Source organism: Peromyscus leucopus, chromosome 22 (genome assembly GCF_004664715.2).
Source record: "Peromyscus leucopus breed LL Stock chromosome 22, UCI_PerLeu_2.1, whole genome shotgun sequence".
NCBI classification, from domain to species: Eukaryota; Metazoa; Chordata; class Mammalia; order Rodentia; family Cricetidae; genus Peromyscus; species Peromyscus leucopus.
In genome coordinates, this window is record NC_051081.1 from 56,453,605 (window position 1) to 56,473,088 (window position 19,484).

The 19,484-nt window shown below is 48.3% G+C and overlaps 1 protein-coding gene across 1 annotated transcript in view; it reads left to right on the top strand.

The window, feature by feature from the left end:
* LOC114709774 (dapper homolog 3-like) overlaps window positions 1-17,862 on the top strand; it is an 81,508-nt gene extending 63,646 nt beyond the window's left edge. The window contains exons 2-4 of the mRNA XM_028893744.1: window positions 12,602-12,700; window positions 14,562-15,014; window positions 17,624-17,862. Coding sequence (XP_028749577.1) covers window positions 12,602-12,612 — 11 coding nt within the window. The 3' untranslated portion in view covers window positions 12,613-12,700; window positions 14,562-15,014; window positions 17,624-17,862. The remainder of the gene's footprint in view (window positions 1-12,601; window positions 12,701-14,561; window positions 15,015-17,623) is intronic.
* Window positions 17,863-19,484: the final 1,622 nt, after the last annotated feature.

Below are 19,484 nucleotides of genomic sequence, written 5' to 3' on the forward strand. Positions count from 1 at the left end.
GGGAGTCACTGCCAGCCATCACCATGACAAGCAGCATGTGAAGACGCCGGTAAGCCACGAGCCACGTGGCAAGGTATAGATTTATGGAAATGGATTAATTTAAGCTGTAAGAACAGTTATCAAGAAGCCTGCCATGGCCATACAGTTTGTAAGCAATATAAGTCTCTGTGTTTACTTGGTTGGGTCTGAGCGGATGTGAGACTGGCGGGTGACAAAGATTTGTCCTGACTGTGGGCATGGCAGGAAAACTCTAGCTACAGAGGTTCCCTCCTCTCAGATGACTCTAGCTGGTGTCAAATTGACATAAACTAGCCAGCACAACTGACCGCTTGTCAGCTTGACACACAAACACATCACTTTTCAGTTAGAACCTTTCCTTTCTCATTTGTCTCCAAGATGACATGGTAATATTAAAGTCACAATGTAAAACATAAATAACCTAAAGTTATTTATGTTTTAAGCCTCACAGTCTTTACAGATTTAAATACATTAAAAGTTCAATCTCTTAAAAAAAATCCAAAGTCTCTAAAAAATTCAAAATCACTTTTAAAAGTTCAAGTCTCTCAACTGTGGGCTCTTGTAAAATCAAAAGTAAAGTTAAATATTTTCTTGCTTCAAGAGGGAAGTTAAACTAGCCAGCACGACAGGTGAACCACCTACCTGTGCAGAGTCTCTATATCTATATATGTCCAGGGAACCCCTGTAGGGGTGAACACATCTACTCCAGGGTCTTTTTGAGACCTGTGCTCTACAGCATCAACAGCCCTCCTGATTGACACCTTGTTTTGCCTCCAAATCTCAGAACAATGAGATTACCCATCATCCCTCGGTTTGGGTGCTGACATCCTGCTTCTCCAGGCTGGTCTTAAATCATGTAAGAGGAGCAAAGGGCATTCTTCAAATATGGACCACTTGTTTCCACCTTGCCCACTGGTGATGATACATGGAAGGGAGGGTAATGTATGCCAGCATCAGAGGAGATCATATTCCAGGAATATGCCTAAGCAGGTCAAAGAAGAAATCATTGAAAAAAATGCACTCTCTGTGTGTTGTCAAATTTCCAATGGTGAGTTTAGCTGACTGGGAAACAACTTCCCACACAATCTGTGGTTTGAAATTTTGGTCATTATTATAATGCAGCACAGAAGCAGCCTGTAGGGAGAGTCCTTGGAAGCCATTAGCTGCAAGGACAGGTGTGGAAAATGCTGTGTGGTGAGTCATGATGGAACCGAGGGCATTGGGGAAATTCAGAGGCAAGTTGATCTATGGCTTCAATGCTAACAGGTCCCAAAGGGACAGAGGATTGCTAGCAATATCTGTGCTGGTATTTTCTCCTAGCGATAGAAAATATGAAACTATCCAGCATGGGCAGATTTGGCAATAAAGGACACTAAGAGGTAGCTGCTGGGGTTGGTTGTGATGATGTGGAGCATGGATGCTGAAGAGCCTCAGCTTGTGCATCAGCTGAACATGAACAGAGATGAAGCCCCTTCTCCTGCCTATGAGGTTAAACTCTTCTTGATAGATCAATAAGGCATGTAGTCTTTTAATTTTATCACAAATCTTTAATCAGATCATGAATGTAAATGGCCCAGTGAGAACACATTAGAGACACAGACAGGTTCAGATGGAAGGGATGAAATTTAAGATGCCATGGGATACCCATGTTCGGCATATAAACTGGCTATATGAACACTAAGTATGGTGGCCCCTTGGGATTCATGAGAGATTGGTCCAAATGTCCCCACAGACACACCAAAGTCAGTGAGTATTCCAAATCCCTCATATTAAATGGTATCAATCTAAATCACCTCTGGATTACCTCTAATATCTAAGACAATGTAAAAAGTGATGTAGACAGCTGTTACCCTGTATCATTAGACCACAATGACAAAAGAGACAATATGTAAACACTGTAGCTATGATTTTCCCCTCTGTTTGATTGGTTGAGTCCATAGATACAGGACCCAAGGATACATAGGTGGCTTGTGTGTAAAAGGCCATAGGCCCCAGTATTGGGGCAGCTAGGGAACTGACGAAGGAGCATGAGAGTCCTTCAGAGGAGAATGTGGAGGTGGGGACAGGAGTGACTGACACGAAATCCACTCACCTTTACTGACTGCCCTGTGATCATGTTCTATTCCTCCTCTTAGTAAGAGCCCAGCCCAAATGACTTAACAACTCTAAGATTAGATCCATGCTATAAAAGAGCCCGAGAGCTTTTGCCCAGCAGAAACAGGCAATGCACTGTTCATTTCAATGCCCACAGCCTCTGGCATGGTTATGTCATCAAAGATAGTGAAGGTTAAAAACTCAGAACAAAATCAAACCGGGATATGAGAAGAAAAAAAGCCAAAGCAATCTCAACCCTTTATTTAGGAAAATCCCAACAGGTCAAGTTTTTTGTCCCTTAGGAAGACACAATTAAAAAGCTCCCTCCTGCCGGGCGGTGGTGGCGCACACCTTTAATCCCAGCACTTGGGAGGCAGAGGCAGGCGGATCTCTGTGAGTTCGAGGCCAGCCTGGACTACCAAGTGAGTTCCAGGAAAGGCGCAAAGCTACACAAGAGAAACCCTGTCTCGAAAAACCAAAAAAAAAAAAAAAAAAAAAAAAAAAAAAAAGCTCCCTCCTCTGGACTATGATGCCTTGGGAGGTGTGTGTCTTTTGTTGTTGTTGTTGTTTTTTAATGTGTAGGAGTGTTTTTCCTGAATATATGTCTGTGCACAATGTGTATGCCTGGTGCCTACAGAGGCTACACAGGGATGCCAGATCCCCTGTTACTGAGTTACAGAGTTGTTACCGGCCATGTGGTCCTGGACATCAAGCCTGGATCCTCTGGAAGAGCAGCCAGTGCTCTTAACCACTGAGCCACCTATCCAGCCCCAGGTCAGTGTCTTTCCATTCATTTTTCTTTCCCTTTTAATCTCCCTTTTGAACAATTGAGTTCTCTATAGCAGAGTCGACTTTCAGCTCTATTTTTGGCTTTGCCACCGGATATGTGTGAAGGGTCTCACATCCTATAGGCAAAAACAAGACGCCTAGGTTGTACAAAAGACTTTCAGCTGTGGATAATCCTTAGAAGCTCAGCCAGTGTCAGTGCCAAGAGCATTAACTGTCCACACTGGTGAACCTTCACAGCCTCTAGGTCCTCTAGGAACTAGCTGGAACACCAGTGAAGATAAATAAAAGTGTAAACAAATTCATCGGGAGGATTTGCTTTTCAACTGTATAACTGTAGGTTTTCAGCTACAACATCTATATAAATTTTAGCAGGGTTAACCCCAGTCATACTGGGAGAGCAGTTTTTTGTTCAAAGGCTTTTGCTTTAGTGTTGGGCATCAAAGAAAATTAACCAGGAAACCACAGGCCCTCCAAAGATTGTGTGTGAGCCTGTTTTCTGTTACGTTAATAAAATACCTAAGTGAAAACTGTTATAACCCCCTATCACCACCATAAATGTACAAAACATATTGACAAAAGGAGGCTTCGAGAGATGATGCAATTTACCCACTGTGGTAATACTGCAAAGTAGGAGAGAGAGAGAGAGAGAGAGAGAGAGAGAGAGAGAGAGAGAGAGAGAGAGAGAGAGATATTTACCCCAACGAACACTCACTGTAATCACCACCCAGGGCAAAAGAGGTAAAACATCCTCTCCTAACCACCGACCTGCCCCCCCCCCAAAGCCTGCCACCATCCCATGTTCTAAGACCACGGCTCCTTTTGCCTGCTGAGCGTTTTCACGGGAGTAGTGTCACAAAGTACGTGTGTGTTTACACCCAGCTTCTGACATGTGGTCAAGTGACTGAGTCCCATTACGTTTCACTCACCACCACTCAGCAAATGTGTTCTTCTCCTCACCACTCAGCTGTGACACTTGTGTGTCTGTGTGTGTGTGCTTCTGTGTATGTAAGTGCGTGTACGCGCGTGTATGTATGGAAGCCAGAGGACAAGCGTGGGTGCTGTGCCTCAGGAGCCCACCCACCTTGGTTTTTGACCTCACCTATTTAGCCAGAGGGTCAGGGGTCGCAGCCTACCACCACGCTGATCACTCTCTGTGATCCTAAAATCTGTGAGAGGTGGAGCCTTCCTTAAGAAGGCATCTATTCCAGATCCTTCAGCCCCCTTTGAAGTCCCCTTAGAGAAATGGTTCTCAACCTTCCTACTGCTGAGACCCTTTAAAACAATTCCTCATATTGTGGTGACCCCAAATTATAAAATTATTTTCATTGCTACTTCATAACTATAATTTTGCTACTATTATGAATCATAATGTAAATATATCATATGTAGGATATCTGACATTAGACCCCTGTGAAAGGGCTGTTCAGCTCTAAAGGGGTCTCGACCCACTGGTTAGGAAACATTGCCTTCAGATCTCTACTTCCCACTCTGTAACACACATAGCTCATGTTTGTCAATTGACACTCACATTGGGATCTGAAGCTTCAGCTGTATCCTGTCCGGCAGCCCGGAGAACTGGAGGGCATGGGATGACCTGAGTCTAGGCAATATGGCTTATACTTCTCTGTAATGCCTAGAGAATGGCCGGGGAGCAGGGGAGTGAGGTGGCCAGGGAGCCTTCTAAAAAAACAAGTGGGGTATATGACATGCAGCTGTAGTCTCGGTGCTTAGAAAGCTGGGGCAGGAGGGTCACTAGGAGTTCAAGGCTAGCCTGGGCTACAGAGTGAAACCCCATCAAAGGCAAAATGAAAGAACCATGAAGAGGAGGAAAGAGAAGAGGAAAAACTACCTTTCTTTGGTCTCTCTGCCTGGTCACCTGCTCTCCCTGCAGGTGTGCGGAGGGAGCAGGAGAACCATTCTGGTGTATGGGAAAGTATGTAACCATTCCTGATGGGAAAGTTTTACTCACAGAGTTGGGGTGAATCTGTCAATAAATTGGTCAGAGTAATTTCAAGTCATTTTCATAGAAGAGCAAGTGTGGGCATATTCATAAGGTTGTAGACTTATACACACTCTAGATTGAAGACGGGAGGCTCTGAGATTTAGCTGCTTTGGGGACTTGAACTCTTTCCTGGGTCCAGTATGTGCTTTTCTTAGCAATGAGGGGAGCTCAGAGGGGAAGGTTTGAGTGGGACATGCATGGCGACATGATGGTTCTACAGTGCACACGGCTCTGCTGGGAGGCCCCCCACCCTCGCTGATAACACACTGGTAGGCACAAGGCTTTGGCTGCCCATTTCCCACCAGCGAGTGCTTGTAACATTGCTAGTTCATCACTGTTGCCACTTCTAAGCTTCACATACTGAAACCATGCAAGGGACAGACACCCATCACTCCCGTGGCCCTAATTCCACCCCACGCTGGCTGGAGTTCAGAACACATCAATGACCCTGCTGCCCCCCCCCTCAAACACACACATGCTACCCTCACCCAGCCCCAGCAAGTGGCAGCTGAGGAAGGGAGAAGGGAGGGACCACCCCTCCCCCGAGCCTGTTTGATATTCCTAGGAGGAAGCCACAGTGGGCATCTTTAGCTGAACCTGCCTGGCTGCCCTCAAGGCAGAACAGCTAGACAGGGAAAACAGGCACCAGCTCCCAAACCCTCACACTGTGAGGAAGCAGGGCGGGGAGGGGGCGGGAGGCGCGCATAGGGTGCCCTCTGCTGCCCCACCCATGGGGAAGCCATGCGGTCATGAGAGAAGAGGAAGCTGTGATGCCAGGTTTTGGACTCATCCATGAACAAGCAGTCTGGAGTGGTTGGAGGAAGAGGCCAGCCCTACCTCAAAGCTGCTACCAGCTAGTGGCTCTATGTAAAGACAACTGAGGAAATATCCAGGTCTCAGGGTCAGAGTCCCAGGGAGTGAGACTGAAGGAAGAGGACAGAGGAAGGAACATAGAAGGAGGGACCAAGATGACTCAGGTGGAGTCCAGACAAGCTTCTGGTCTCCCATAGTTCTAGGGCGTCCAGTCTTACAGGAATAGCCTAAACCATATTAAAATCACCAAAAAAGGGGGGGGGATCAAGACAGCCCCATACATACATGGATGGAAAACTGGGGTTTAATATGAGAGAAGGTAAAGGCAGACACACATTCAGCCCCAGATGCCTATACCTTGGGCCTCCTCAGAGCCGTCCTGTGTCTGACTTTTCAGAGTTCTGCCTGAGAAGGGCCCCACAGGAAGTGAGGCGGGGCAGGACAGTGGGCCAGCTCCCAGTGCCCAGCCTCTCCCAGTTTCTGCTTGATCAACAGAGACTACTATCAGATGAAATGAGAAACCAGGCAACCCCATAGGCCCTTCAGAAATAGCCAGAGACTTGCAAAAGACCCAGTGATTCGGTGCTAAGGGCCAAACATGCTGTCACCTGTCCAAAAGTCCAAGATAGGTAAGAGGTGACACCCGCTGCCTCCTCAAGGGTAATCCTCTTCCCAGAGGATACTCAGGCTGCTGGGGGATCTTCAAGCCAAAGCGGGGGATAAGAACATTAGGAAAACACCAAACTGGGGGCTGGAGAGATGGCTCAGCAGCAAACCCATGTACTGAGTTTGACTCCCAGCACCCGAGTTAAGTGGCTCACAAACACCCATAACTCCAGTTCCAGGAGATCCACCCTCTCTTGGCCTCTGAAAACACCTGAATTCATGTGCACATATCCCCCTACACAGACATATGCAATTTTTTTTTTTTTGGTTTTTTGAGACGGGGTTTCTGTATATAACAGCTCTAGCTATCCTGGATCTCGCTCTGTAGACCAGGCTGTTCTCAAACTCACAGAGACCCACCTGACTCTGCCTCGCCAGTCCTGGGGTTAAAGGTGTGCACCAACCACCACCTGGCTAATTTTTTTAATCTTAAAAAATTAAAAAACCCAAAACCAGAGGGTGGGAACAGTCTCTGAAGGAGGCATGGAGCCAGAGATGGGAGGCAGATTGAGACAGAGCAGCTGGGTGGGGACCCAAAACAGGTGCTACATGGGGCAGGCTGCTGGTAGGGAAGGTGTGTGGAAGGCTGAACAGAGCTGAGTACCAGGGGCAGATGCCACCCACACCAGTGCCATCCATGGCAGGAGAGACAATGATAGGAGCGTGAGACACGTCAGCTTTCCCATTATTCCCAAAGCAGAGGGTTAAAGGCCACAAGAGGTGTGGGTGCAAAATGGCCCTTTGAGGATCGGCAGGATCCAAGACAGAGGTGGGCCTCGCTAGCAGGCAGATTTACCAACCACAGCCCACATGTGCAGCTGCTAGCCACCAGGACTCTCCCTCTCCTCACAGAGCCCAGCCCCAAGTCCTCTGGTTTTGTCTCTTTTCGCTGGCCCTGGGGCAGACTCCAGCCTCTACTCGGCACTCTGTGAGGTTCCAGACCAGAACTCCAGAGCCATCACCCCGTGGACTGATGGGTGAAACCAGACCTCCTTTGGCTCTCTGGGGGACTGAGCTTTGAGCTACACTGGCCTGGGCTGCTTTGGGGTGGTGGGGGCGGTGGATGGGGGCTCTTACTGGGTATCCAGTAGGGTCTAGAGTCTGGATAGTGATATTCTTCTGGGTGAATGCTCCGTGGTCCCGAACCAGTGAGCAAAAGCGTGTCAGATAAATGACTGTAAAAAACCATAGGAGGCTTGAAGACATTTGGAAGTAAGAGACTCTTTGCCATGACTGAAACCTTAGAGACCCAGACATGCGAAAACTAACAGAACGGCTGCCTCAAGATGTCTTTTTGCCAGAAGGACTTCTACGGTGTTAACAGGCACAGACCCCTGCATGGGTTTAATGTCTTAATATCATAATTACAGGAAACAAATCGCTGAGGTCTTGATTCAGATTGGCCTCTCTAATTTTACACAACGTGGTTTCCTTGTTGAAGCTCCCAGGAGCACTGTGTCCATTTCAAAGGGAAGTCACAAAACCAGGCTTGATGGCACATGTCTGAAGTCCCAGCACTCACAAAGATGAGAAGTTCAAGGCCATCCTGAGACGCCCAAGCCCCTGTCTATAGGGGGAAGAAGTCTTGCTGGGCTAGAGAGGCAGATCAGTTGGCAGAATGCTTGCCCGGCATGCATAGCACCCAGGTTCAACCCCCAGGCTGCATAAAAACGGGGATGTGGTGGCGTGGGGCCATGGTAGCAGGAGCGTAAGTTGTAGGCTAGCTTTGGCTACATAGGGAGTTTGAGACCAACTGGGGGTCCATAGTGAATCAAGGCCAGCCTGGGCCACATAGCATCTGGTTTCCAGGTAATAAATATAAAAGGGAGGATACTGGTTAGAGGAGGTGGGGCCTTGCCCACAGGTACCCAGCAGTGAGTGGCAACACTCAGAGGCCCATACCTACAACAGCTTTTTACCAGTCAGCTGTGCTCTTGGCATGGGCATCTGGCTTGAATCCTTTCCATGTAATCATAAGTGTCCTTAAAGGTAGCAGAGAGAGGCAGAGAAAGCGAGGGGATGACAGCTGGGTATCCCAGTACTGGCTTTGAAGGAGGAAGGGACCATGAGTCAAAGAATGTGGGTGGGCTCTGGGTCACTGCTTTGATTTGCTTCTGTAAGCAAGGCTATGAGGCCATCTGACTCCGTTTGTGTGTGCTACCCAGCTTTACGAGTTGGTCCAGAGCTCTGGCTGCCCCACATGACTCCCCTGCCATACACCCACCTCTCACACAATGCTGACACCAGCAAAATCATCAGATGGATCTTCAGTGGCTGGAAACTGACTGGGAACTGTGAGAGGCGGGCAGCAGGCATCTTTTGGCACAGGACTTCCATCCGGAGACAAGTGAGGCATTGATCCCCAGATGACCCTGGGCATCAGAGGAGAAAGGAGGTCTCTATGGGGAGAAGCAAATGTCCCAAGGCAGCTTTAGCAACTAAGAAAGTGAGGGGGTGGCCCCAAGAACCAGATTTTAGTGTCACTGTGTTGGGTTGAAGCAAGTGCCACAGAGGAGGACACAAATACTGTCACCAAGATTCAAGTGACAAGTACACACAAGGGCATTCAAGAACACACTACAGACAGCCATTGTATTGGGTGCAGTGGCGGTAGCAACCCCAGCCAAGCTCAAAGTCAACATGGAGTCACTCATGCTAAATGGTCCAAGTCACCATGCTGACACTTGAGCTCTAACCATCAGAGAAGCCGAGATGAAAGAGAAGCCAAATGTCAGGCTCCCTCTGCCATAAGCCTCACCAGGAAACTGGGACATCGCCACTTTTTTTCTTATCGCTACACTGGTGCATCTTGGGAAAGGGACTAAACAGACCCGCTTGGCTTTATTGACTTTTGGTGTTTCATTTTGACTTTTTTCTTTTCTTTTTTCTTTCTTTCTTTCTTTTTTTTTTTTTTTTTTTTTTTTCTTTTCTTTTTTCTTTCTTTCTTTCTTTCTTTCTTTCTTTCTTTCTTTCTTTCTTTCTTTCTTTCTTTCTTTCTTTCTTTTCTTTTTTTTTTTTTTTTGTGACAGGGTCTCTTTGTGTAAGAGCTCTGGCTGTCCTGGAACTCAGAGATCCGCCTGCCTCCATGTCACACTAACCACCTTCCGCCTCAGTTCCCGTCCCATACTTTCCATCACACGCATCACTGTCTGCACCCTCAGTCCTTTCTGAACTTCTAAAGGTTTGTTTCATCTCGAGCTTTTGGGAGTCCTACGTGTACAGGACGGCAGCCATGGCTCTGTGGGACAGGTACCTGTCAAAGCAGCATGAGGACCCAGCACCCACATATAGACCCCCAAGGAGTGGAAGACACCTCATGTAGACCTCTGGCCTACACACACACACACACACACACACACACAAACACACACACACATACATATACACACACACACACACACACACACGTACACACATATAGTATGCACACACATGCACACACACACACACACAAATACATACACGCTTTATATTCTAATTGAATAGGGTGTAGAACATTCCTCACAGCACAGAAAGTTCCTCCATGAAACAACCTAGATTCAAAAATTTTTTTTTCCTTTTTTTTTTTTTTTTAGCTCCAGCCATCTTTACTTATACATCAAAAACAAGCATGCTTTTCCATAATAACAAATATGTTTTTTCCATCCTCCATTAACCCCCAGCAAAAACAAATATGTCAAATGTGTTTTTCCCAACTTTAACATCAAAACATCTTTAAACCCGAAACAACAGTTATCATTTTGCTGGCTTGGCCAAATATCGAGTTGGGTACATCCTGTCTTTACAAAACTAAAAGGTAATTGACATAGGCACACATTTTCAAGAACAACAATATCATTCAAAACATATTTACAGAAATAGGGGTGATCTGCCTCCGATCCTGTCAGCTCTGAATCAGAACAGCTCCCAGGCTCTTTCAGACAGCTGGCTTCCCCAGACAAGAAACCTGAGAAGCATCAGCTCCCAAAGAATTTTAGGGGAAAATATTGGAGAAAAATTGGGTTTCCAGGAATGATCACATCTGTTCCATGCAAGATTGACAAAATGACACTAAATCCACCAAGAGAATCATCAATATCACGAGAGAAAAGAGAGAATGCAGGCCGCGTGGTCCCAGCAGTATCCTGCAGTATCCTGAAGTTCACTGGTCCTTGCCAAGTAAGACTGTCCCTGTGAGCTTTTACCTCATCTGGACCTGTTGGACAAGCACTCATATACTGGTCCAAAACTAGACCGCAGGGCTCCCAACAGAGAATCATTGGTCTGAGGGCATATAATCAACCCAATATGGCAGGAATTTAACAAAGTTGGTCTTATTGCTCCCACAGTCAAGAAGCAAAGATAGATGAATGTTAACACCCAGCTGCTTTCTCCTTTTTTCCTTTTTATTTATCCTTGGACCTTAGGCCATAGGATGGTGCCACTCAATTTCAGAGCTGGTCTCAGTTCAACTTCTCTGGAAATGACCTTACAGATATGCCCCAAACTGTATCTCATAGGTGATTCCAAACTTGGTTAACTTGACAATGAAAATGAACCCTCACAGCCCCTATTATCCAACATGACAGATTTCTACTCAACTGCCACTTGTATGTTCAAGAGATACTTTTGAGTCATATTACATTTGCCCTCATCGTTACTCCTTCCACATTAAAAGCCTTTCTTCTGAGTTCAGTGCCACCCTTTTTTTCTCCTACTGTCTTCTGGCCACAGCTGGGTTTCTTTTTTTTTTTTTTGAAAAAGAAAATATAACTTAAGATATTTGAAAAAAAAAAAAACAAGGTGAATACAGGTTCAAAAATAATTAAGATACATTTTCCTAAGGCTACCTAGAATTAGGCTTTAAAGAATTCTACCATTTCAAGTTTACCACTAGTTACTAGATACCAATTTACAAACAAGATATTCACTTTTTTTGTTCCTTTATCAAGAGAAAAATCTACCTTCAGACTATGAGGGTAGTGATGGGGAGGGACTAGAAAACAAGATTCAAACAATCCCATGTAAATATCACATTTTTCAAATGGAAGAACTCCAAACTGCACTAGAAGTTCCAATCACTAAGACACTTTCCATTGAAATGATTTAAGTACAACTACATGGCACCAAGGTTTAGGCCTAATATAGGCCTGACAACCATGTCCTTGTTTTCCGGAAGAAAGGCCTCAAAAGTCCCACTCAATTCCACATAACAATGCTTCAAAGATCAATTAGGTTTTCATTTCCTTAATATTTTTGTTTTTGACTTCTAAAAAAGCCAAAAAGTTCTACTTCTATGCTCTTTTTTCCCTTTGTGGAGTTAATGAGCATGGCCCCCTGCAGCTACTTAATAGGACCAATATCTAGAAAGAGATACTGATGGAGGGGGAGACAGTGGGAGGAGCGAGCATGACATCACAGTTTAAAATAGCATCCTCTAGCTGGTCGGGGGACACACACCTGTAATCTCAGCACTGAGAGGCTGAGGCAGGAAGACAGAGTTCTGAGCTAACCTGGGCTATCCAAAAATGAAATCAGTCTAAAAATAAACCAAGCTGGGGCCAGGTGGTGGTGGCGCACATCTTTAATCCCAGCTCCCAGGAGGCAGAGGCAGGCAGATCTCTGTGAGTTCAAGGTCAGCCTGGCCTACAGACTGAGTTCCAGTATAACCAAGGCTACACACACACACACACACACACACACACACGCACGCACGCACGCACGCACGCACGCACGCACGCACAAGCACGCGCATGCATGCGCATGCACACACGCATATACACACACACAAGGCTGGGGCTGGAGAAATGACGAAATGCCCCAACGGTTCAGAGGATGTACTGCTGCTGCAGAGGAGTTCAGTTCCCGGAACCCACACTGAGTGGCTTATAGCTGCTTATATAACTCCAGCTCCAGAGGATCTGATAGCTCTGGCCTCCTCAGAAACCTGCATGAACATATCCCCACACGGACATAGGGTTAAAAATAATTAAAATTAAGAGAGCCGAGGTGCCGAGTGGAGATACAACCATGTCCCCTGAGCTGGCAGGCATCACTGTCGAGACAAGGCCCAGGTAGATGCATGCCACTGCTGCTCTAGACGTATGCCCGCTAGATCTCTGCAGAGAAGACCGGAGAGGCGGGCACAGGAGGATTTGAGGGGCTCTCAGACCTCCTCCACATGCCCCGGGCCCCCCAACTTCCCTGGGCTCAGGGGTCCCTCCTCTTTTTCTCCAACAGGAACTACGTAAGCACCAGAGACCTCAATGGATGAACAGGACTTGTCAAAGAAGAGCTAGGAAGATCATACAATATGGCTGACGGCGAGGCACCCTGAGGGTAAATCTAGACCTGTGATGACAGCTGTGGGTTGCTGGGTCGTTTGTGCAGCCTCCTCAAAACTTCGTTTTCTGGCACCTAAGAGAGAATAGTAAGAGAGCCCCCCTTCTTCCGTCTTAGTTTGCTTCCTGGTGCTACGATAAACAATGCGACCAAAGCGGAACACTGAGACAGAGGCAGGACCTGGAGCAGAGAACACAGAGAAGTCCCGCTTACTGGCTCGCCCAGCTTGCTTTCTGATACAAGCCAGGACCGTTTTCCCGGGGAGGGGGGGGCACTGCCCACAGTGGGCTGGGCCCTCTCAGATCAATTATCAATCAAGGAAATGCCCCTTCACACTTGCCAACGGGCCAGGCTGGTGGAGGGGAGCCTCTGCTCATGTTTGTGTCAAGTTGATATGGCCTAACTAGAACACCCTCCTAAATAGCAGTGGTTCTCGACCTGTGGTTCAGACCCCTGGGGGGGGAGGGTGCATAGCAGATGTTTACATTACAATTCGTAACAGTAGCAAAATCACAGTTATGAAGTTGCAACAGAGTAACGTTGTGGTTGTGGGGGTCACCACAACATGAGGAACTGCATCAAAGGATCCCAGCGTGAGGAAGGTTGAGAACCACTGCCCTGCGGGGTAACTAAGTCACTTGACTCACGTGGGGGACATGCCCCACCAGTGCAGATAAGCCTGTGGCACAGCTGAATAGGGGTTACAAAGACACAGAGACCCCGGCTGGGGTGTAACTCGGTGGGCAGAGTGCTTCCCCAGCAGGCAAAAAGCCCTAGATTGGATTCTCCCAGCACTGACTGGTGGCACACACCTGTCATCTCAGCACTCCAGCAGTGGAGGCAGGAGAATCAGAAGTTCAAGTTCATTCCTTTTAAAAACAAGTTCACCACCAGCTTGGGACAGATGAGATCCCCCCCACCTTGTCTCTAAAATATAAAAACAAATCCACAAATCCTTCACTGAGTGTGCTGCAGAAAGACACCATTACCATGCTCGCTGTCCTGACAGTCCTGAGGATGCCACGCTCATTTGGGATGCTTACAGGAAGCACACGGTGCTGCCCCCTTAGACCACGAAGTGGGATTCCGTGAAAATAGAGTAAAGATGTGCTCCCATGGAGGACGAACGTGCGCTAAGTACTAACACTTGCCAGGCAGGAAGACAGGCACTACCCAGGCTGACAAAAGCCGCTGGCTGGGCAGGGTGCTCACCTGGACAGCCTCCAAGGGGTAGACTGTCACTGTGGAGGTGTGAAGCCCGCCACCAGCCCCAGTGTTTGGTGCAAATGCAGGAGGCTCTGGGATAGGACCAAATAATCCCTCAGGAGGCAAGCAGATGTTTCTGACCCCTGACTGTGTACTGCTTGGAGATTGGAGAAGGCTTAGTTTCTTGTGGGCCCCAGGAAGGGACAGGGCTCCAGAAAGCCAAGCTGGAGGCCCCAGGTCCACACTACACCAGATGTTGGGAAGCCCCGAGGAACTGCCATAGTCATTTCTGGGAATGGAGATCTGGTTGTCAATCTTGGGAATCGTTTTGTTTGGGCTTTTTTCTCTCCCTATGACATGAAAAAAATAAATGAAAATGAGAAGGCAAGAGGCAGGTTGGTTGCCCCTATGCATTCGCCCCGTGACTCTTAACAGAGAGATGTGCCAGCACACAGTCTCCCCTAGCTATGGGACACTTGGACCAGTCTATCAGGCAGAGGGGCTCTGCTCCAATACAAGATGCTCACTGGGTGCTTCGATCCCCTCCTGATGAGTGACCCTGTAGGATGCAGGAGACAGGTTGACTGTGGAATAATCAAGGAGGCTATCACCTTGTCAATGTACCTGGAAAATGGTTTCTGTCTCCTTGCAGGGTAGAGAGAACTAACCAGCGTTAGCAGGGCCAGCTGTAACTATCTCCCTGTCATCTCTGCCCTGGAGGCTGTCCAGTGAGCAGCTATCACAGCATCCGGCTTGGGCAGTTTTCTCCTCTGCCAATCTTTGCTGGTTGCCAGGATTCCAAACCCCTGCAGGGAGAAGCTGTCTTGCTTAAGAAGATTGTGACACTGGACCTGTCCCCCCAGCTCTACCCACGAGAGCTCTGCCTGGGAGGAATAATTTGGCATGCTCCAGGAAGGCCACCCATGGCCAAGCCAACTTCCTACTACTTCTCACTGGGGCTTGGAATTCTGTCACTAAAAGTATAAGTTCACTCCTTGGCACTCACTTGCTTTTCTGAAGAGCTCAGGGTGTTGTGGGAAGACACAATCAGATCAACAGTCAGAGAGCAGAGTCCTGAGGGGCTGAAGAGATGGGCTGATGATGGGTAAGTGCTTGACATGCAAGCCTGAGGATGTGAGTTCGAATCCCCAGAACCTATATAAATCTGGACTGGCAATACAAGTCTGTAATTCCAGAGTTCCTATGCCCAAATGGGAAACAGACCTGAGAGAATACCATGGAAGCTCATGGGCAGCTTGCGTTAGGATTCTGCTACTCCCCCAGCTACATGACCACACATGTGCAGTTCAGCAGCTAAGCAAGGGGTCTCACATCTTATGTCATCAGTGCACTGCGTGATCATGCAATCTGCACATGCATGGCGTAGCTCCGTGAGCCCACACGCACATTTGCAGGGATATCCTTAAAAAGCCGGTCACAGACTCCTCCCCTCTCTGCTGCTCTCTCCTCCTCCCCCTCTCTTTCTCCTTGCACATGTTTTCACAGGCCTGGTCACTCTCTTCTGTCATTCCCCCCCCCCATCCTCTTGTCGTGCCTTGTGACATTTCTCACAGGGTAACAAGCACCGCATTTACAACCAACAGCTAGCGTGGTGTACATAGCCACAGACAGCAAAAGAAAGACCCTTTCCCAAACAAGACAGAAATGGAGGACTGATACCCAAGCACAAGCATGACACTGTGGCATGCACACAGTACCTACCATTGTACACACGAGTGTGACTGCACACAGAGAGAGAGGAAGCTGAAGTTGGGGTCTCCTGTGTTGGCTGGCTGCTGGCTGTTCTTTTGCCAGCCTGGAATGAACCCATTCTATCCTCCCTCTCCCTCCCTGCCCCTCCCTTCTCCCTATCTAAACTGGCGACATTAATGCCTGGCTCACAGGGCCACTGTGAGTGAAAACCAGAGGGAATGAGTAGGAGGCTGAGGAACTGTAAGAGGCCCAGTTACCACTAAATGATAGCCCTGGCAGTAGGATCCCAAGTGGGATTAGCTGATGGCCCACCCCCAGGCCCAGGCAAGTATCAGAGGGGAGAGAAACTTCCAGAAGAGGAAAGGGAAGGGGAGCCCTGACTGCCAGCATGACTACTAGAGTTTTGACTTGGGAAGGAGTTGCACAGAGCTGAACACCTGAGGATCTGTGCTGCTCAGCGGAACTCAGCCTCGACGCCTGTTGTTAAGGCTGGTGGAAGCCATTAGCCAAACCTCTTTCTCTCTCTCTGCACAGACCATCTCTCAGGTGATAGACACAGAGAGGCCCAGTCTTGGCAGGAGCCACCCATGCACGTCAGACCAAGTAATTGCTTTCTTTGTTAGAGTTTCCTGGATCATTTCCTCTCCTTTGTTTGGCTGACAGAGCCTGGCCTTGCATCTGGGAGTCTGTTTGCCAGACATGCCTGGGTCCCTAGAGATGCAAGACTCAGGCCGACCTACTTTCCTTAAGCACACTGGCACGTGTATTAATTAATACAAGGGGGAAATGGGTGCCTATGTTTCATCTGGGAGGTAGCAGGGAGATGTGAGGGTCCCTGTGGCGCCACACTAGATGTCAGGAACCCACATGGATGCAGGCTTGGTTCCAGGCATTTGACATTAAAAAAAAAAAAGATGTCATTACATCTCCATTGGGGCCCTGGAGGCAGAATCCGGGGATGGAGAAACTGGGACTCAGAAGCCAAGCATTAATGACATGGTGGCATGCTCTGCCTCTTACAGGATCCACAAACCGAGCAAACGGAGCAAGCCCAGCGAGCTTTCACTTCGATTCCGTGGGGGTGGCGGTGGCCTCTGGCTGGGCTGCAAGAGTTCACTGTGGTGGACTGTGAAACAGTTGACATACAGCAGGCCTGGTGACAGGTGGCTCTTGTGTCATCCCTGACAGACCAGGACACCAAGGAGCAGGAAATGTAGACCACTTAGTCAGTTTGACCTTGCTCGTCACAGAGTTGGGTACCACCCTCTTGAGGCAGGGATCAGGAAACATGAAGGCAACTGAACCCAGCCCCCCCACACACACACACACAGGAGCTGTGTCATAGCCACTGGGTAGACTCTTCTCCCCAGCGTCTGCACCTCCAGAGGGCAAGAGCCAAGTCAGGCTTCTGCCCCTCCAGCATCTCTCACGTGGAGCCCACATGCGCAGTAGACAGGGTGAAGGAGCGCCTAGAATAGGTTGGTGAAGCTGTGTTAAGAAAAGTATTATCAGAGCCGGGGCGGTGGTGGTGCACACCTTTAATCCCAGCACTCGGGAGGCACAGCTAGGTGGATCTCTGTGAGTTCGAGGCCAGCCTGGTCTACAGAGTGAGATCCAGGACAGGCTCTGAAGCTACACAGAGAAACCCTGCCTCAAAAAACCAAAACAAACAAACAGAGAAATAAAATAAATAAATAAAGAAAAGTATATCAGGCCCCTGCAATGTGGCTCTCCCATGCCCTCAATCCCCTCGCTCTACAGCCGGAATTGTTCAAATGCCTTCACACTGACTCGCTGGATGCTGGTCCTCACTCTGGGGTGGACGGTCAGTGACAGGGAATCCCGTCAGAAGCAACTGGGTCCCACTCAGATGCAGCCGAGGCTGGGGACCCTCGAGGAAACTTGTGACTTGAAATATTAGCAAGATTAATCAGGATGCAGGGTTGGCACGTGCTTACACTAAACTGAAGAGATGAAAGGGAGTGTTGTGTATCTCAACAGAAGAACGCTGGGACAGGAGGTTCCACTCGAACCTCCCTGGGAACAAAGGCCAGGGAAGAACCCAGTTAACGTGGGACACCACGGGCTCAGAAGGACAGCATCTGGACCGGCCCCTTCCTCTCCCACCTGTTTCCCATGTACAGGTATTTATTGTTTATTGAGATTCTGAAGGACCCAGGGCTTTGTACATAACAGGTAAGCACTCTACCACTGAGCAACATCCTCACCCCTGTCCCTTTTTGCTTTTTATTTTAAGACTGTCACCAGGGGCCTGGAGAGATGGCTCAGCGGTTAAGAGCACTGGGTGCTCTTCCAGAGGTCCTGAGTTCAATTCCCAGCAACCACATATTGGCTCACAACCATCTGTAATGAGATCTGGTGCCCTCTTCTGGCCTGCAGGGATACATGCAGGCAGAACACTGTATACATAATAAATAAATCTTAAAAAAAAAAAAAAAAAAGACTGTCATCAAGTTACCCAGGCTCACCTTGAACTCACTCTGGAACCCAGCCAGACATTACTTACGCTCCAGCCTCAAATCTAGCCCCTTGGTGGGATTACAGTCCTTTCTACCAGGTCTGGCTCCATAGCACAGGGAATGAGCTCCACAGGCCCCCAAGTATCTCCAATGAGTGCAGGTGTGTAGGAGGAGGTCTGGCTCCTTGGCCTAATCTTTGCCTCCACTTGGATGCCATCTTTCTTCTAAGAGACAAAGGCCTCATCCGGATTTTAATAGGCTAGAGTTCCCAACACTCTTGCCCAAGTCCCCAAGCAGCTCACTCGGCCATCCCCTTCTGCCTCACCTGTCTGTCTTGGCACATGGTACCTGAGGTATCGTGCCACATGGTTGGAGTCATGTGCCGGTAGTACCTGAGTTCATATACTGGAACATTCTGGAAGATCTTCTAGGCTCTCATCTCCCTGATGAGAGCCTGAAGTTTCTCTCCACCTCTGAAGTACTCAGACTGTTCCTCCAGAGCCTGCCCACCAGTGAACTGGTGGTTTGATCCCCTCCTGGCTGAAGGCCAACCTTGTGCCTCCAGGGAAATCCTCAGTCCCTGACCCTTGACACAGCTCAAACCCCAGAGGCCCCAAGCAAGCCTGCTGGGAGAAGTCTCACTCCAAGCGACCACTGCTGAAAGGCCTTCAGAGGGTGGGTAGTTAGCCTCCCTACTATGCTTTGATGCAACCACAAGCCAGTGGTCTCACTTCTATCCGGTCTCCTGAGGACTCAGGGACCCAGCTACCTCCCTCACAGATGATGTGTGATACCTCTGATCTTTGTGAACACGAACTCTGTCTTGTTCAAGCAGCATTAATTAACTGAAGAATCAGAGATGTGCAATGCCATGTACTTAGAGCTCCTGGGAGAGTTAGAAAGATATCATATGTACCTGATGTTGCAGTCAAGGGAAGGTGGCTGAAGACATCAAACACTCAGGTGGCCCAGTGACGAGGACATGCGCTAGTCCAGGGGGGCTTCTCAGTCAGGTGTCCATAACTCTGGACCTTGAAGGGCAGCTGAGCAGAAAACAGAACATGCTGAGCTGCCCTTGAGGCTACCCCTCTAAGCAACACTCTTAGAAATCTGATAATGCCAAGTGCCAGAGAAGATGAATACTCACAATCTCTGTGTGCCTGCTGGTGGTCCCGGTGTGAATTTGGAAAACGCTCTAATAACTCTCTGCACGCCCTCTGACTTAGCATTCACACTTGTTATAGACCCAAGAAATATGCACACACAGAAGTGTTTCTGTCAGGGATGTTCAATTGCCAGAAGCCCAGTGGGCAAACTATGCCGCAGTACATGCCATGGAAGATCACCCAACATCCAAAATACTACTCGATGACCCCTAAAAA